Source organism: Pollachius pollachius (assembly GCF_949987615.1).
Source record: "Pollachius pollachius genome assembly, chromosome: 2".
NCBI lineage: Eukaryota > Metazoa > Chordata > Actinopteri > Gadiformes > Gadidae > Pollachius > Pollachius pollachius.
The window spans coordinates 37,704,657-37,719,183 of record NC_136935.1 but is presented as its reverse complement, the minus strand read 5'-3'; the positions used below and the strand labels follow the sequence as shown (position 1 = coordinate 37,719,183).

Genomic DNA, 14,527 nt, shown 5'->3' with positions numbered 1-14,527 from the left:
GGCCGGTCATCGGAGGGACCACTCACAGCTCACGGCGTTAGTCCGTTTTTCCTGGGACCAATCAGAGCGAGGCTTACAGTCAGGTGTCCCTGTCTTTACGAAGCGGGGTCCCAGAACTCACATGGGGTCCTCGCCCGCCATCGCCTCCAAACCCTGTAAGCCCCACCCTCCGAGCCCGCAGAGCCCCGTCCCGCACCAAGGCGCCCCCTGGACGGAGCCACCCCCCCCCCCCCCCCCCCCGACACCCCCTCCAAGCCGAGCCCTGCCCCCTATCCGGCGGGGGCGGCGGCGTCCGACCGGGCGTAGGGGTTGTCCAGGAGGTATCCGAAGTGCTCGTAGTGCTCCAGCATGTACTTAGGCGCGTACATGTGCTCTTTGGGGTCCGTGGGGGGGTACTCCTGCAACGAGCCGTCGAACCAGCCCCCCGTGCGGATCAGGTCCTTGATGTAGCCCAGGTCCCGCTTGTCCTCGTAGTCACCCCAGCGCGGGAAGTCCCCGTTCTGCGCCGACACCAGCTTGAGGTGGATGCCGTGCGGTGAGAAGCACCAGGAGCAGTGCCAGCCGGCGAAGTGGAAGGGGCTGCCGACCGACCACTGCACCAGGATGTGGCCCGTGTCGTTCTCGTAGCGCCGGAAGCCTGGCATGGTGTAGTACTCGCGGCGGCGCAGGCGGATGCCGTCGCCGTCGTACACCTGGCGCAGCATGCCCACCGTGCAGCCCGACACCACCTCCAGGGAGCCCAGCTGCTTCCAGAAGAACCCGTACAGGGACTGGAGGAAAAGGGGGGGGGGTTACAAAAGGGTTAGCGGACAGGAAGGAGGTCGGGAAAGGGGGAGCAAGTTGGGGATCGGGGAGGAAGTGGGGGATCGGGGAGGAAGTTGTAGATCGGGGAATAAGTTGGCGTACAGTAAGGAAGTTAAATAACAGGAAGGAAGTTGGGGAAAACAGCTCCAACACTTCTGCACTATGTCCCATGGTGCATCGTGGTTTTCAATGTCATACTTTTTTATACTAATTATCTTACCTAGAGGAAATATGTCTGCATCTTTATGCCCCCAGTATAACTCACGCAAATAGATTTCTGGCACATTTAGTGCCTGTGTTTAGTTTATTCGTATAAAAAAAAATAAGAAAACAGGTAAGACGTTCAGCAATGCAGATCAGAAACCGGAAGGAAATGAGTGGTTAGACAGAAAGGTGAGATTCAATCTGCTAGACTGATTCGGTTTATTCAGTTTCCTGGACATATCTGTGTGTGTGTGTGTGTGTGTGTGTGTGTGTGTGTGTGTGTGTGTGTGTGTGTGTGTGTGTGGGTGTGGGAGCTGGAAGAGGATGAGAATTTTATTCTGTTTTCATTCTGTTTTTAATGCGACAGTTTTCCATCTGCTGCTCCAAATAACCGAGGCGTTGGCACCACAGATACACAACACCAGTCACATGGGATTACATCACGGCAAAACAAACCCACACCACCCCTTGGTGAGTTCAGCAAGCAAACACACACACACACACACACACACACACACGCAAGTGCACTGACACACACGTTTACGGGTACTCCCTTAACCTCAACACATGCCCATACATACACATAAGCCCACAAAAGCACACACAACTTTAAATCCACACTGAAATACGGACCGCCGCCGCGCCCACATACACACGGCCCCGTCCTGAACCCCTCTCTCTCCCACAGACCTTGCGCATGTGTATGGCAAAGGGCTCGGTCCAGCCGTCGAAGAGCTTGAGGAAGAGCAGCCCCTCGTGCGCGGGGATCTCGTCGGCGTCGTTGATGACAAACACGTCGTCGGGCCGGACCCCGCCCACTCGCGCCATGCCGTCGCGAGTGAGGTACGTGCGCAGGTAGTCGTCGGCGATCCAGCCGTCCTGCCGCCCGCCCTCGGGGAAGTGGTCCAGGAACACGTACACGATCTTGTGCTGCACATAGTCGTACGTCCCGTTGAGCAGCCGCTGCAGAAAGCTGGGAGGGGCGGGAGGGGAACCACGCTAGTCAATCAGATCAATACACACAGACATTTGGCGCTGGACGCACAGGGAGGAACGGGGAGGAACGGGGAGGAAGTTGGGGATCAGGCAGGAAGTTGGAGTACAGGAAGGAAGTTGGAGGCACATTAATAGTGCCTGGATTGAGTTGGGAGGGGCGGGAGCAACCACAAGGGATTAGCGTTTAGCCAATCAGATCAGATACACTTCATGGTCCCCCGGGGGAGACGTTTGGTGCTGGACACATACACATGACACACATACATGACAAACATGACATACATGACGTACATGACATACATGACAGGGTTATTGGGGCCCTTGGGCAGAGTTTTACAAACCATGGGCTTGGCCACATAGCACATGCTGAAGGGCCACATTCCAGCTCTCCAACAGGTATGCAATTATTAAGTGTTTCTACTGGCGCTTCCTCTTTCATGTTGATTGATGCTGATCAATATAATATATATCAATACAAAGTTAAGACCAGAAATAGGAGGAAGTCTTATCTTCTTCCATTCTAAAAGGCAACCAGAATATGAATAGATGGCACAATGTTATTAGTTCCTAGGCCACTGCAATATACATTTTGATATAAAATGATATAAACTCCAAACTCTACAAACTCCATAAAGATTCTTGGATAATCCCAATCAACTCAGCAGTCATTCACAACAAAGGACTGATTTGCCGCCACCCCCCCCCTCAACACTATGGCTTGCCGTGAGGTACAGGGATCTCTGAGTCGCTTGCCTCGCACCGTTCTGCAACTCTAACAAGACATTCTGTCTCATGCGGGTGCCAAAATGACCCGCCATGTTCATATAGCGGGAGTCACAGAAGAAAGCTTCCAATTCCGTGACAGTGAGAACTAAACAACAGATACAAGGTCACGCCGGTGATACAACGACGGCTGTGATAAAGCGTCACGCCGTTGATGGAGCGTGTGATATTCAACAACTGATAATATGCTACTGGATGCTTACTGAAGATGGACGCACATGGACAAATGACACGGGTTTACAGCCAAGAAAGGCTGGCTGAAAGCAATACAATTCTAATAATGTGGCGCTCTCTATTCATCAGCGTTCAAAGGACGAACGGAGATGATGTGAGGTACTGAAGAACTGAAAGAGAGAAGGAACGAAAGAAAACCCTGTCCTACATCAAACTGAAAGTCGTGATACAATAAATGCCACCACCATTGGCCCCTCACACACACACACACACACACACACACACACACACACCTGAGCGGGCGTCTCTCGCCGTAGGCGGTGAAGTTGGACTCGCAGACCAGGAAGAGGTCGACGGCCTGCCGCAGCTCGTGGAAGCGCGCGTGCAGCAGGTCGAACTCGTGGTTGACGTTGATGGCGTTGATGACCCGGCGCGGGGTCTCCCTGGGCGTCAGCCGCTCCTTGGTGGGCAGGTTGGAGTGGTACACCATGGTGGGCACCCCGCAGTAGGGCCCGTGCCAGCCCGGCCGGCACACACACTTCACCAGCCGCTTCCCGCCGCGAGCCCGGGGCTTGACTCGCAGAGGGCCCGACGTGGAGGCCGACCCTGCCGGCTGCTGCTGCAGGGCCTCCAGGGGCCGCCTCTGGCCGGGGCCCGGGGGACCTCCTCCGGGGGCCTTCCCGTTCCCAGGCTCCTCTTTCAGGGTAACCTCCGTGCCCTGGCGGAAGCAGAGGGCTCCGGCCTTGGTCCGCACAAAGTAGGAGGTGCGGTCGTCCTTGAGCTGGTAGGCCCGGATGTGGAGGTCTCCCATTGACTCCAGGGGGTCTGAGGATCCCCCCTTGGGGAAGCCCGCCTGGTGCTCCACTAGGAGCTTCTCTGCTACGGGGTCCGGCCTGGCCGGCGGGTCCGGATTGAGGCCCAGGTCCCACCGCCTGAGGCGGTCCTCAGCTCTCTCCTGGGGAACGGCAAGACGGACAGGGGTCAGAAACAGCCCAGGGAGTTGAACTGAGCTGGAGCAGCAAGTCACGCCGTAACCGCATTCAGCAGGTATTGAATACATCCCCTGTACAAATATTCAAGTCTACCCAAGAGATAACAGAACCTGGTGCTTGCACAGCTTTACAATACCACTGTGGAACCCAGGCCCACTCAGCAAACCCATGTGTTTCCAGATAGCTAACAATCATTTGGAACGTTAATATACAGTCAACATTTGATACACTATTTACAAATTTAAATTACGCTTTTATCCACACTAGAGTTTGTAATTAAATCCATAGCATTAATGTGGAGACCCCAGTCAATAATGTAACAAATTTCTGAAAATAATAATCATCATTGAGATTAAACATCTCTTCCAGTGTCCTGCCTTTGTCGCTGCCTTAGTCTTGACGTGCGGTGTGTGCGCGTGCGCAGTGTTTCCGCTAGAAAAAATTGGTGCCAATCATGTGACCTGGAAGGTTTTATTTTAACGTTTTTAGATCGGGCCCAGACAATCAAGCCCGACCCGGCCCGAGCCCGTGCACGTTCTGTCCGAGCCCGGCCCGGCCCGACACATGAACTGTAATGATGAGCCCGAGGCCGATTTCAACCTAACATATTTTTTAATACACGTGTAACTTTTTACACATTTGTTACTTAGGCCTACTCTGCTAAATATATATGTAAGGAATAATGTATAGAAATCCGGTCATCATCGGGAAAGGTGTGTGCCCCCCCCCCCCCCCCCCCCCCACCTCCTTTTGCAAGACAAGTGGATCCATGCAGGTGCTGTAGGGCCGTGGTTAACCAGCTAACCTGCCTAAGGATGCTCTCCCCCGGGGCACGCACCTGCGACGTTGCGTCTCCCACTCCGACGTTCTCCTGCTCCGGTCTCCTCCAGGGCCGAGGGGGCGGCGCCAGCTCCTCCCTGAGCCTCATCTCCAGCCCCGCCCGGCCCACCACCCCCATACCCTCGCGGCCCCCCATGGCATCCTTTGCCCCGGCCAGCTCATCCCCAACTACTCCTCCTCCAACCCCGCCATCTCCTCCTCCTCCACCTCCCCCTGCTGCCCCTGCCCCACGGTGGACTTTGGCGTCGGGCGGGCGTTGGTGGGGCCTGAGAGGCGGGGCTTCCTCGGGCGGGGCGGAGCTGAGCGGGGTGGCGGCCATGCCCTGCTCCCGCCAGAAGAAGCCGGTGACCATGATGAAGGACTTGATGTTGGGGTACGGCGCCGACAGCTCCCGCAGCAGCGACACGTAGTGCAGCGCCTTGTAGTAGTGCAGGAAGGAGATGACGCACAGGCCCACCGTGCAGAGCAGGAACACCCGGTGCCTTCGCATTTTCATCCTGCGCGGCGGGGGGCCGAGGGGACAGAGAGAGGGGAGACATGGGAGTCAGAGCGTGCTATGACGATATGAGGTCGGCAATCAGAAACCTGCTAGTTTTCTCCAATGCACACACCACCAGCAGTGTGGCCGTACACCACACACAGACCCACACACACACAATGACACACACACAATTCTCCTTTCACATGTCCTGTCATCATTAACACACCCATGCTTGATAAAACAACACAACATTTCTTATTGAGCAGCTCAACGGCTTCACATTGGGTTAAGGCATTCTTTGTTGCCCGTCTATCCGTCACACATCTAGGTGGACACACACACACACACACACACACACACACACACACACACACACAAACACACACACACGTATGTGCAACTCAAAGGATGTGTAAGCACCGATTGTGGAACCTGTTCTTCATATATGTATTACTTGCTGCTTACAGTAGAGCACTGGGAGGTCAAATAAGTGTTGGGAGTAGGAGATGTGTGAAGAGGCTTGGCTTATCGACACAGAAACTCTCGCACCTTTGTTTGCTGTCCGGAAGAGCAGTTAAGTTGTCACAAGATGAAATGTCAAAGGCGGTTGTTAAAGACCACGATGTACTGCAAACAGGATGATTTGGCAAACAAGATAGTCTCTCTGTGTTAATAAAATGACTTTTTCATTGGCCGGGAAACTAGGAAACACTACATGCTTAAATCCAAAGTGTAGTATTGAATCTTTTATTAATTGGAGGATAGGTTCTTAATAAGATCAGGCTGGGTCAGGCGGCATCTTACTCAGGGAACACCCTAACCACTATCCATCCAGCACAACACACACACACACACACACACACACACACACACACACACACACACACACACACACACACACACACAAAGTAAAAAAACATGCCCCATTACTCACATATACGAAGAAAAACACATGGTTGGAGTATTCTCTCTGGTCACTAGCTGGTCATTCCCTGTCCCTAGCAGGCCATTCTCTGGTCCTTAGCTGTCACTATCTCTCTAATGTCCTAGTTGGTAGTGTACAGATCCCTGACTGCAGACTTGGTCTGTATGACAAAACGATGTACAGCGGAAAGAAAGAATAGAAAAAAGAGAAGGGACAAAAGAGCGTCGCGATAACCGGTCTAGCTACAGTCTTTGTTGCATGAATGGATCGTTGAGAAAGTACAACCGTTGACATAGGTCAGTGTCTAAAATTAACACTGGTTAATCAATCATTGTTACATATTAATCTATTAGCCAGTCGATTTCTACCCCGACTGGTAAAAGTAAACCTCTTCCTGGTCAGCATTGGCGCTACGCTTTCAGGATGTTTTTTTATTTTTAGAAATTAGACCCAATATCAAATCATATCAAACATAATACTTTTATTATAAACGCTTCAATCAAGTGAAAGTAAGTTTTATGGTCAATTAGGTAAGATATTTACTAAGCTAAGATAACTACATCGATACCTTGGTTTCCAGGGTGTCAGTTTTACTTACTTGGTGTGAAATCAGTTAATCTCTTTTTCTTAGCCCTTGTGTTGTTTCTTGTTTAGTAATTACAGAGAAATCACAGAGAGGTTAGTAACCCTTGGTAACACAATCCAGCTACATTACTTCCTGTGAGGCTGGACTATTCCATTGGCGGGACCATTTCATTGGCGAGCAGCTCACCTGGCGAGCAGCCTCACCTGGCCGGAGTCGGTCTGATTGGACTCTGGGGCTGGGTGAGGCCACACACCTGTTGTGCATTAATTAATCAGTGTGCACAGGTGAAACCAGCCATCACCACACATGATCAGGGAGAGATCTCCTGAATAGCAACATGGACCACCAGGGCCATCTATCATTAACTCCAAACTTCTACAGTAAACTGGCTTTCAACATCCCCACCCTGTGTCCTTTGTGTTGGGGAGCCCAGTATAAGGCATCTGGGTAGTGTGTAGCATGCACAGCCATGTTTAGAACACATCTCCTGAATCCTATCCAACAACTGCAACATAAGGTCAGTTCTGAAGCATGTTCCAATAGGAATTAGGACTTCATCTTTCCGACTCTGCTACACACACACACAAACAAGTTTTGTTACATTACTTGGCTGAGCACCAGAGAGGACTGTGTGTGGGGGTGGAGGTGGGTATTGAAATAGTCTAGCCATTGTCTGTAGTCATAGCAGCATGGAGGGTGTGGCACGGGGAGCCGAAATTGTCCAGTGTCAAAACTGCTGCCTACCACTATCCAACAGAAAACTATTTTTCTCACACACACCCCACACCCACAAACCATTGTATTTTGTTGTAACAAATGTTGCAGGTAGGGGTTAACGACCTTACTTTGGAGCCTTGCGGCTGAGAGTTACACAAGCTTCACCACGAGACTATCCTGACCTATGGACAGGTTGGTGGAATGGGACAAAGCAGAGGTGGGACACGATATGTGTAAAAATAAGAATATAAGAAAATGTGCCCAAATCTATGTCTCCCATATCCCATCATGCAAACAGAACAAAAAGAAGAAGCAACCAGTGTCCTTTCCAATGTCATCACATGCATTTCAGCACTCCCCTATTCCAAACAGTCAACACACTTACCCAACCTGGGCCCTTTTTGGTCCGCTCCTCTCCAGTTTCCTATGGCTCTGTTGTCTGTCAATGACCAGTGAGGAAGCTGTCCCCTGATTCCCACCTGCCATTTTATCCCTCACTGTAGGCCTCTTTGTTAGGCAGTTCATGCCCTGCTCGGACTCGCTCTAAGATGGAGGTGAATGTGCGTGTCTGTGCAAGAGAAAGACGAGTGTGTTGTGTTGTGCGTGTGTGAAAGAGTGAGTGAGTGTGTGTGTGTGACAGAGAGAGATTGAGTGTTTGTGTGTGACAGAGAGAGATTGAGTGAGTGTGTATGTGTGTGTGGGGGGGATTTGGGTCAGTGGGGAGCACAGTTGGATTAGATTTGCTACGTCAGTCCACTTTCTTAATTGCTTCGTGGCCATTAAAAGATGAGCCCCTACATATAGATATTGTGTGCACCACTGCCACACACACACCCATGCACGCACACACAAAACATCAGAGTAGCTGCAGAAAATGATACAGTTCCATTTTCTGCTGGCCTCAGCAAGAGCGCATACTATTGGCTACTGGCCTCAGCAGGACTGCATTCTATTGGCTACTGGCCTCAGCAGGAGTGCATTCTATTGGCTACTGGTCTCAGCAGGGGAGCATCCTATTGGCTACTGGCCTTAACAGGACGACATCCTATGTGCTACTGGCCGAAAAATAACTGTGTACTATTGGGCAGCCTCAAAATCCACCTTAAGAGAATCCTTTCTCCCCCCGGAAAACAGATGTATGCTGGACAGATCAGTTTACCAGCATACCCAGTGGACTGTAGCAACCTTATTAGTAGTCTTATTTGGCCATCGTACATCTAGGTGGACACTTCAACTTGTGATGTCACTAAGTCACAGGGCAGGACTGATATTAAAACAGCTTGTAATGGCTAATCACACTCACCACGCATACAAACCTTCACAGCTGTTTAGTGATCCAAAAACCGAATAAACTCTTGTTGAATAAGCCACACAGACCACGAATCAGGACTATTATAAACAGTCTATGCAGGTTACATCCACACCAGAGCTCCACTGGCCATGCCTATTTGAACTGTATTGACTGTCGAAGATTGCTAGTTGGAGATACTTCTAAACAGCAATTTTTCACATTTCAAAATGTAAGACGTATCCGGTTTAGTTTTTTGCATTTTTGCAGGTCTATTGTTTAGGCCAGGACACTATGTAGTTTTCTTATTGTGTAGAATTAATGTATTATTTGGAAAATGAATACATGTTGAATTTCAAATATCTTTCTGACTGGCGATGTTTAAATTACAAACTGCTATTCAAAATCTGTAATTCTTAGAATAGACGACCACAGCAGCGCTATTCTATTCTTTCTGTTTTGATCTCGGGATTCTGCAGGTGGGTTTATTGTAAAACTTGCCTTACGCGATTGGAACGATTAATAAGATGTTGACTTAATCACCAAAAAAATATTTTCGATTTCAATATCTTTGTGTAGGTTTGCTTGACCATTATTTGTTTACGAGTACATGTTTGAACCACAATTCTTTGTATTTTTACAATTTTTGTACAGAAGCATCTACAAAACAGTGGTGTAGCAAATGCTATATTACCACAGTGAAGACCGGGGGCTATGAAAACGAGGGGAAAAGTACCTTTCAAGACAAGACGGTAGTTGCATAAAGTTCAGCTCACCTAGCACGCAGTGTTTGCTGGTTTTCTGGCTTATGACTGATTTCCTTGTTCATACACAGAGAAACTTCCTTATTTGCCCAACCATGTGGTTTGGAGCCATTAGTCTTTAACCACTGCTTTTGTCATTTCAAATTGTGCAACTTAACTCTGTCGGACAGCAAACAAAGGTGCGAGAGATTCTGTGTCGATAAGCAAAGACTCTTGAAATACATCTTACTCCCAAAACTGAATTGCCCGCCTCTCCCAGTGCTTTACCGTAAGTGCCACTATCGGTGCTCATACATCCTTTGAGTTGCACATACAGACCATTTTGATGTGCAGTGTGTCCCCAAAGGAAGAGCTCGACCATGATAACTAGGAAGCAGGTGTTTGGGACCAGCAAACTGGACTGTGTGTGTGTGTGTGTGTGTGTGCGCACTATACGTGGTTTCATGTCCTGAGATCAGGAAACAAACAGGGGGGTCTGTGCTAAGGAGTTGAGGAAGAGAGTTTGGGCGTGGTTGGGGTGATGGGGTTGGAAAGCCACCTCCACCCCTCTGACCTCATCTATAATTCAGCACCCCGCTCCGAGAGGAGAACGCTCCCCACCTCACTCAGCACTTAAATCTCTCTCTCTCTCTCTCTCTCTCTCTCTCTCTCTCTCTCTCTCTCTCTCTGCCTGCGCTCCTACTGCACCTAGTCTTGGAGTGTCTCACTGACTTGTATGAAAAGGATCATTCTCCTTTAAGATTCATTCATTCATCCACCTGTCCATCTATCCGTTAATAGATCCATCTCTTCATCCATTCACCCCACCATCTCCATATCAGTGGTGAAGAGTGGTTTGTGGTGATTCTAGTAAAATGTAGGTGCATTAACAGTGAAGTGTTTAGTCTTGCGTTTGCCCAACATTTCCCATATCCCATTCTCAGAGGCCGACTCAGACAATCCTCAATAAGAGAACTTTGTTCCCGGCTTCTCTGCACTGATCGTTTTATTGCAGGGTCAATCCTCTAATGCTGTTGTGATGCGTCCACAGCTCAAGGCATAAGCGCAGCCTGGATCTGTGTCCTTATTTACTATGTTTCTTTCTTTCTTTGACCATGAGATCCTTTCACACATAATTTTATTTTGGTGGGACTTTGGTGGGATTCAAGACGATTCATGTAGAGGTCTTTCTAGCACATCTGTGTAAACACTTGAGGCTATTTACAAGGCAGGATGGTTCTTTGCCTGGTACTCCACTGCTCGCACCATTTTTTTTATTGCTATGTCCTTGAGACTCCAGAGCTAACAACAACTCATTAGTCTACTGTTGTCCTAGTCACTTCCCATCAAGAAATCCCTTGTGTGCGGTTCTGCTAGTCACTTTGCCCCAGTCCTAAAGTCTTCCACGAGTGTAGGTCACTAGGTCCCGGGTGGGACTTATCATTTAATACCCCTGTGTTCTTAATTTGAACACACCTGCTTTTATATTAACGTTTACCACTAATGAAAAGCTGCCGTGCAATAGTTCACGTGATAAAACCCACCAATCGCCTTTGTGTTGAGATGCTAATGTGTTAAATGTTGGATTAGCCAAATCGCTTCTGCATGCTGAGAGCAATAAGGCTAGGCTGATGAGTATGTGTAGTTTGCTATTAGGGTGTTAAGCTATTACTTAAATCACAGATCTGCTCAACCATAAAACGACTTGCTAGCAGCAGTTGGAACTTGATGGGGTGCTTACATAACACACACACAAATATGATGCGTGTGTACAACTTTACAAGATGCTTTGTAGATCTGTTTCTAGAAGTACCCAAGCATTTAAAAAAGAAAATCCATCCATTAGCAAGTCAAGATAAAAAACAAGTGGTCAGCAAAATAAAGGATATGACTGCGTTTTTGCACTTGCAAAATAGTTAATCACATTTGTAGCCTACACTCAGATTATGCAAATTATTCTAAATAGGTCTACTCTCCATGCGTAGTCCCGCCTTCTCCATTGAACCAAGAAAGCCGTCTCCTTGACAAAGGCGGAATATACCCCCTCGGTTTTACACAGGCAAGACAGTGAAATTGCAGGGTGGGCCAAGCAACGACCGTACCGGCTTGGCAGTGTATAAATGCCTAATGATCCACTTAGCGGTTCTGCTCTCTCTGTGATCCTCTCAGATAGCATCGGGAGCCTTTCCGCTAATTTCACTGGCGCTAGCTCCATAGCGGTTAGCGTAGCGGTTGTGGAGCCAAGCCATTAGTTTGGGTTCAGATCAGCTGTAATCACAGGGGAACGGGCGGTCCCCACTTTGTAACCGAGTGAGGACCTCCTCTAGGGCATTGGTGTCCCCAGGTGCACCATTATCTTCTAAACCAGGGGTTTTCAAAGTATGAGAGAGTGAGCCCCCCCTCAGAGAACAAATTTCAGCTGAGCCCCCGCCCAAATTTTTTTTTCGAAATCCCTGTGTTTTGAAAGATCTTTTAATTGTTTTACACATTTTAAACATCTCTGATCATATCTTAAACATCTCTGATCATATTTTACACATTTTAAAGATCTCTGATCATATTTTTTTGAAACATTTTTGAAACATTTTAAACATATTTTTGAAACATTCTAAACATCTTTGTGCGTTTTTAAACACATTTCTTAACAAATTTTACCATCTTTATCCAAGCATGTTTTTGCTTAACGTTTTTAAAATCCATTTGAACATCTTAATCTGTAAACTGCCAGTTTAGCCTCCTTTTTAGCTCATCTCAACTTTAGTGGGAGCAATGAGTTTGCGTAGCTGTGTTCAAAATCGTTCCCTATCACGGATATAGTGCACTATATATGGTGCTCGCCATTTTTTAGTGGTGTTCGAATTCTCAGTGGTAAATTTCATGCACTATATAGTGGACTCAAAATACCCAAAATTTGAGGGATTTGTTCCGTACATGTTACTCCCGTATACCACAATGCAATGCGGTGGTGTTTTCCGGAGAAGAAGAAGCTGGATAACCGCGAAAACGAATAGAAATGTCAACAATTTATTTGGGATTTAACATAGAAAATGTAGCATTCAAAATTAATAAAAAAAAACCTTGATCAAGGAAATGTCAATCATCATCAATACAACCTGCAGTTTTCCTCGTGGGTGCCCGGTTTGTTTACATGATGTGGGCGCAGCTGTCTGCGTTGCACAAATACCCGGCGCATTTACTGACGCAAATGACGTTTAGAAAAGTTCAGCGTAGGGTCCGAATTCTCGTTTATTCGTTCCCTATATAGTGCACTATATCATAAACACTATATAGTGTTTACGCGCATCTTCGTCTTTGCGTTTTTTTTGCGTTACTTTTTCTGGTATATTTTTTTCTCACGACGCGCCCCCCCCTGAAGAACTCTTGCGCTCCCCAGGGGAGGCGCGCCTCACAGTTTGAAAACCCCTGCTAAACCAATGAAAAATGAGTGAATGTGTTAAGCGCTTCTTGTATCTTTCGTTGCGCATTTTCCGATGCCAGAGGAGGGAACACGCAATGGCGAGAGATGCCGCTTTCATTTGTGCCGCAACCATTGAAGTTGCCCTGCGAATGCATGACGTGTGTGTGTGTGCGCGTGTGTGTGTGTTTGCGGGTTAAAAGCGAGTGTGATAAAAGGAAAGGAGTCTATATTGTGGGTGTTGTTGCTTCGTTTGTGGCTCTTAGAAAGTCACAAACAAACAAAAAAAAAAGATTTGAGACATGGTGAAATTAAATTCTGAGCATCTCTGACCTCCTTACTGATGCAATCCCAGAGGGAAAGGGAAACCATAGCACCATAAGAACTCTCAAAGCGTTACGATAGTCGCTGTAGACGCTAGCCCTTGCTTCCTAAGCCTCCAGAGGTTCCGCACAATAGCATTGCACCCTCTGTCCAATAACAAAGTATGCTAAAGAAAGCAGCCTAAAGTGGTCGGCGAAGCAGCTCCGATCAACTGTCTCGTGTATCCTACAGAGGAAGTGCTCTAGGGATTTTGCGATGATGTCATTACACACGGATTACACCAGGATTCTGAAGTTGAGGGCCCTACATCATCAACAGTTGACATGGCCTTTAATGACGCAGAAGACGCTCAGCTGTCTCCTCTCCACAGTGCTCACTGTCCGCCTTCACAATGAACTGTTACTGAATACTTTTCTCTTCGAGGGTACTGCGAACCAGCAATAAAATGGAGTACGTAGGAGTTAATATTGGAATGCCCCCACAGTGTTGAACTCAACAATGAACAGACATGCCCGGAAGAGATGGCTCGCAGACAGCTATGGTCTCTCTTACAAAACCTCTCGCTGCCTGAGTACACAGGTGAGACTTGCATTCGGCCCGGATGCTTAGAAGCGGGAAATCGTTGTGATCCCTTTGTCAAGGAAATAATCCCATAAGAGCCAGCATAATGGACTCATCCAATTAGACTTGGTATAGGTCAGGAAGATACCACATTAGATGTCTCAGGAATGATGGGGTGGCGATGGGGTTTTAATGAAACCATGGACAGATCCTATTAAGGATCGTAATGGAACCGATTAAAACAGTAAAAACCACTGATGCAAAGGTGGAGGACATACCGTCAGGAACACACCCAGCATACCTTCACTTTAAAAAATATCCTGCTCACTGGAAAATCACACGACACATCCGGTACTTCTTTAGGGTGATGGTGCAAAATAACAAAGTTCAGATTATGTTAAGTTTACTGGCCAGCTGTTGGGCGATGCTCAGGTGGCTAATGACCAACAGAAGGATGGAGCGCAAGCCAGCGCTAAAAACTGCGAAACACCAAGCGGAACGCGTTTAGCACCAGGTAGCCCGCACTAATCACAGGTTAATGGGTGTACCCCGGCGAGGGGAAGGAGAGACAGATGGAGAGATGACACACGGGGAGAGGGGAACGAGCAGGCAGTCATTAGCCACAGGGCTCCTGGGAGAGAGAGAAAGAGAGAGAGATAGAGAAAGAGAGAAAGCAAGTAAGACAGAGATTGAA

The 14,527-nt window shown here is 48.2% G+C and overlaps 1 protein-coding gene across 6 annotated transcripts in view; it reads right to left on the bottom strand.

The window, feature by feature from the left end:
- Nucleotides 1-260: 260 nt before the first annotated feature.
- The window catches only part of mgat3b (beta-1,4-mannosyl-glycoprotein 4-beta-N-acetylglucosaminyltransferase b), a 33,429-nt gene continuing 19,162 nt past the window's right edge, over nucleotides 261-14,527 (bottom strand). For 3 of the 6 annotated variants that reach the window (XM_079730435.1, XM_079730439.1, XM_079730438.1), the window contains 4 exons: nucleotides 4,792-5,290; nucleotides 3,255-3,916; nucleotides 1,699-1,981; nucleotides 261-770 (listed from right to left, as the gene is read on the bottom strand). In XM_079730435.1, the coding sequence (XP_079586561.1) occupies nucleotides 270-770; nucleotides 1,699-1,981; nucleotides 3,255-3,916; nucleotides 4,792-5,290 (1,945 nt within the window). In that variant the 3' untranslated portion in view covers nucleotides 261-269. Of the gene's footprint in view, nucleotides 771-1,698; nucleotides 1,982-3,254; nucleotides 3,917-4,791; nucleotides 5,291-6,208; nucleotides 6,774-6,797; nucleotides 6,907-9,566; nucleotides 9,645-14,527 lie in introns of those variants that run through there. The other 3 variants (XM_079730436.1, XM_079730440.1, XM_079730437.1) reach the window with 3 other exon arrangements.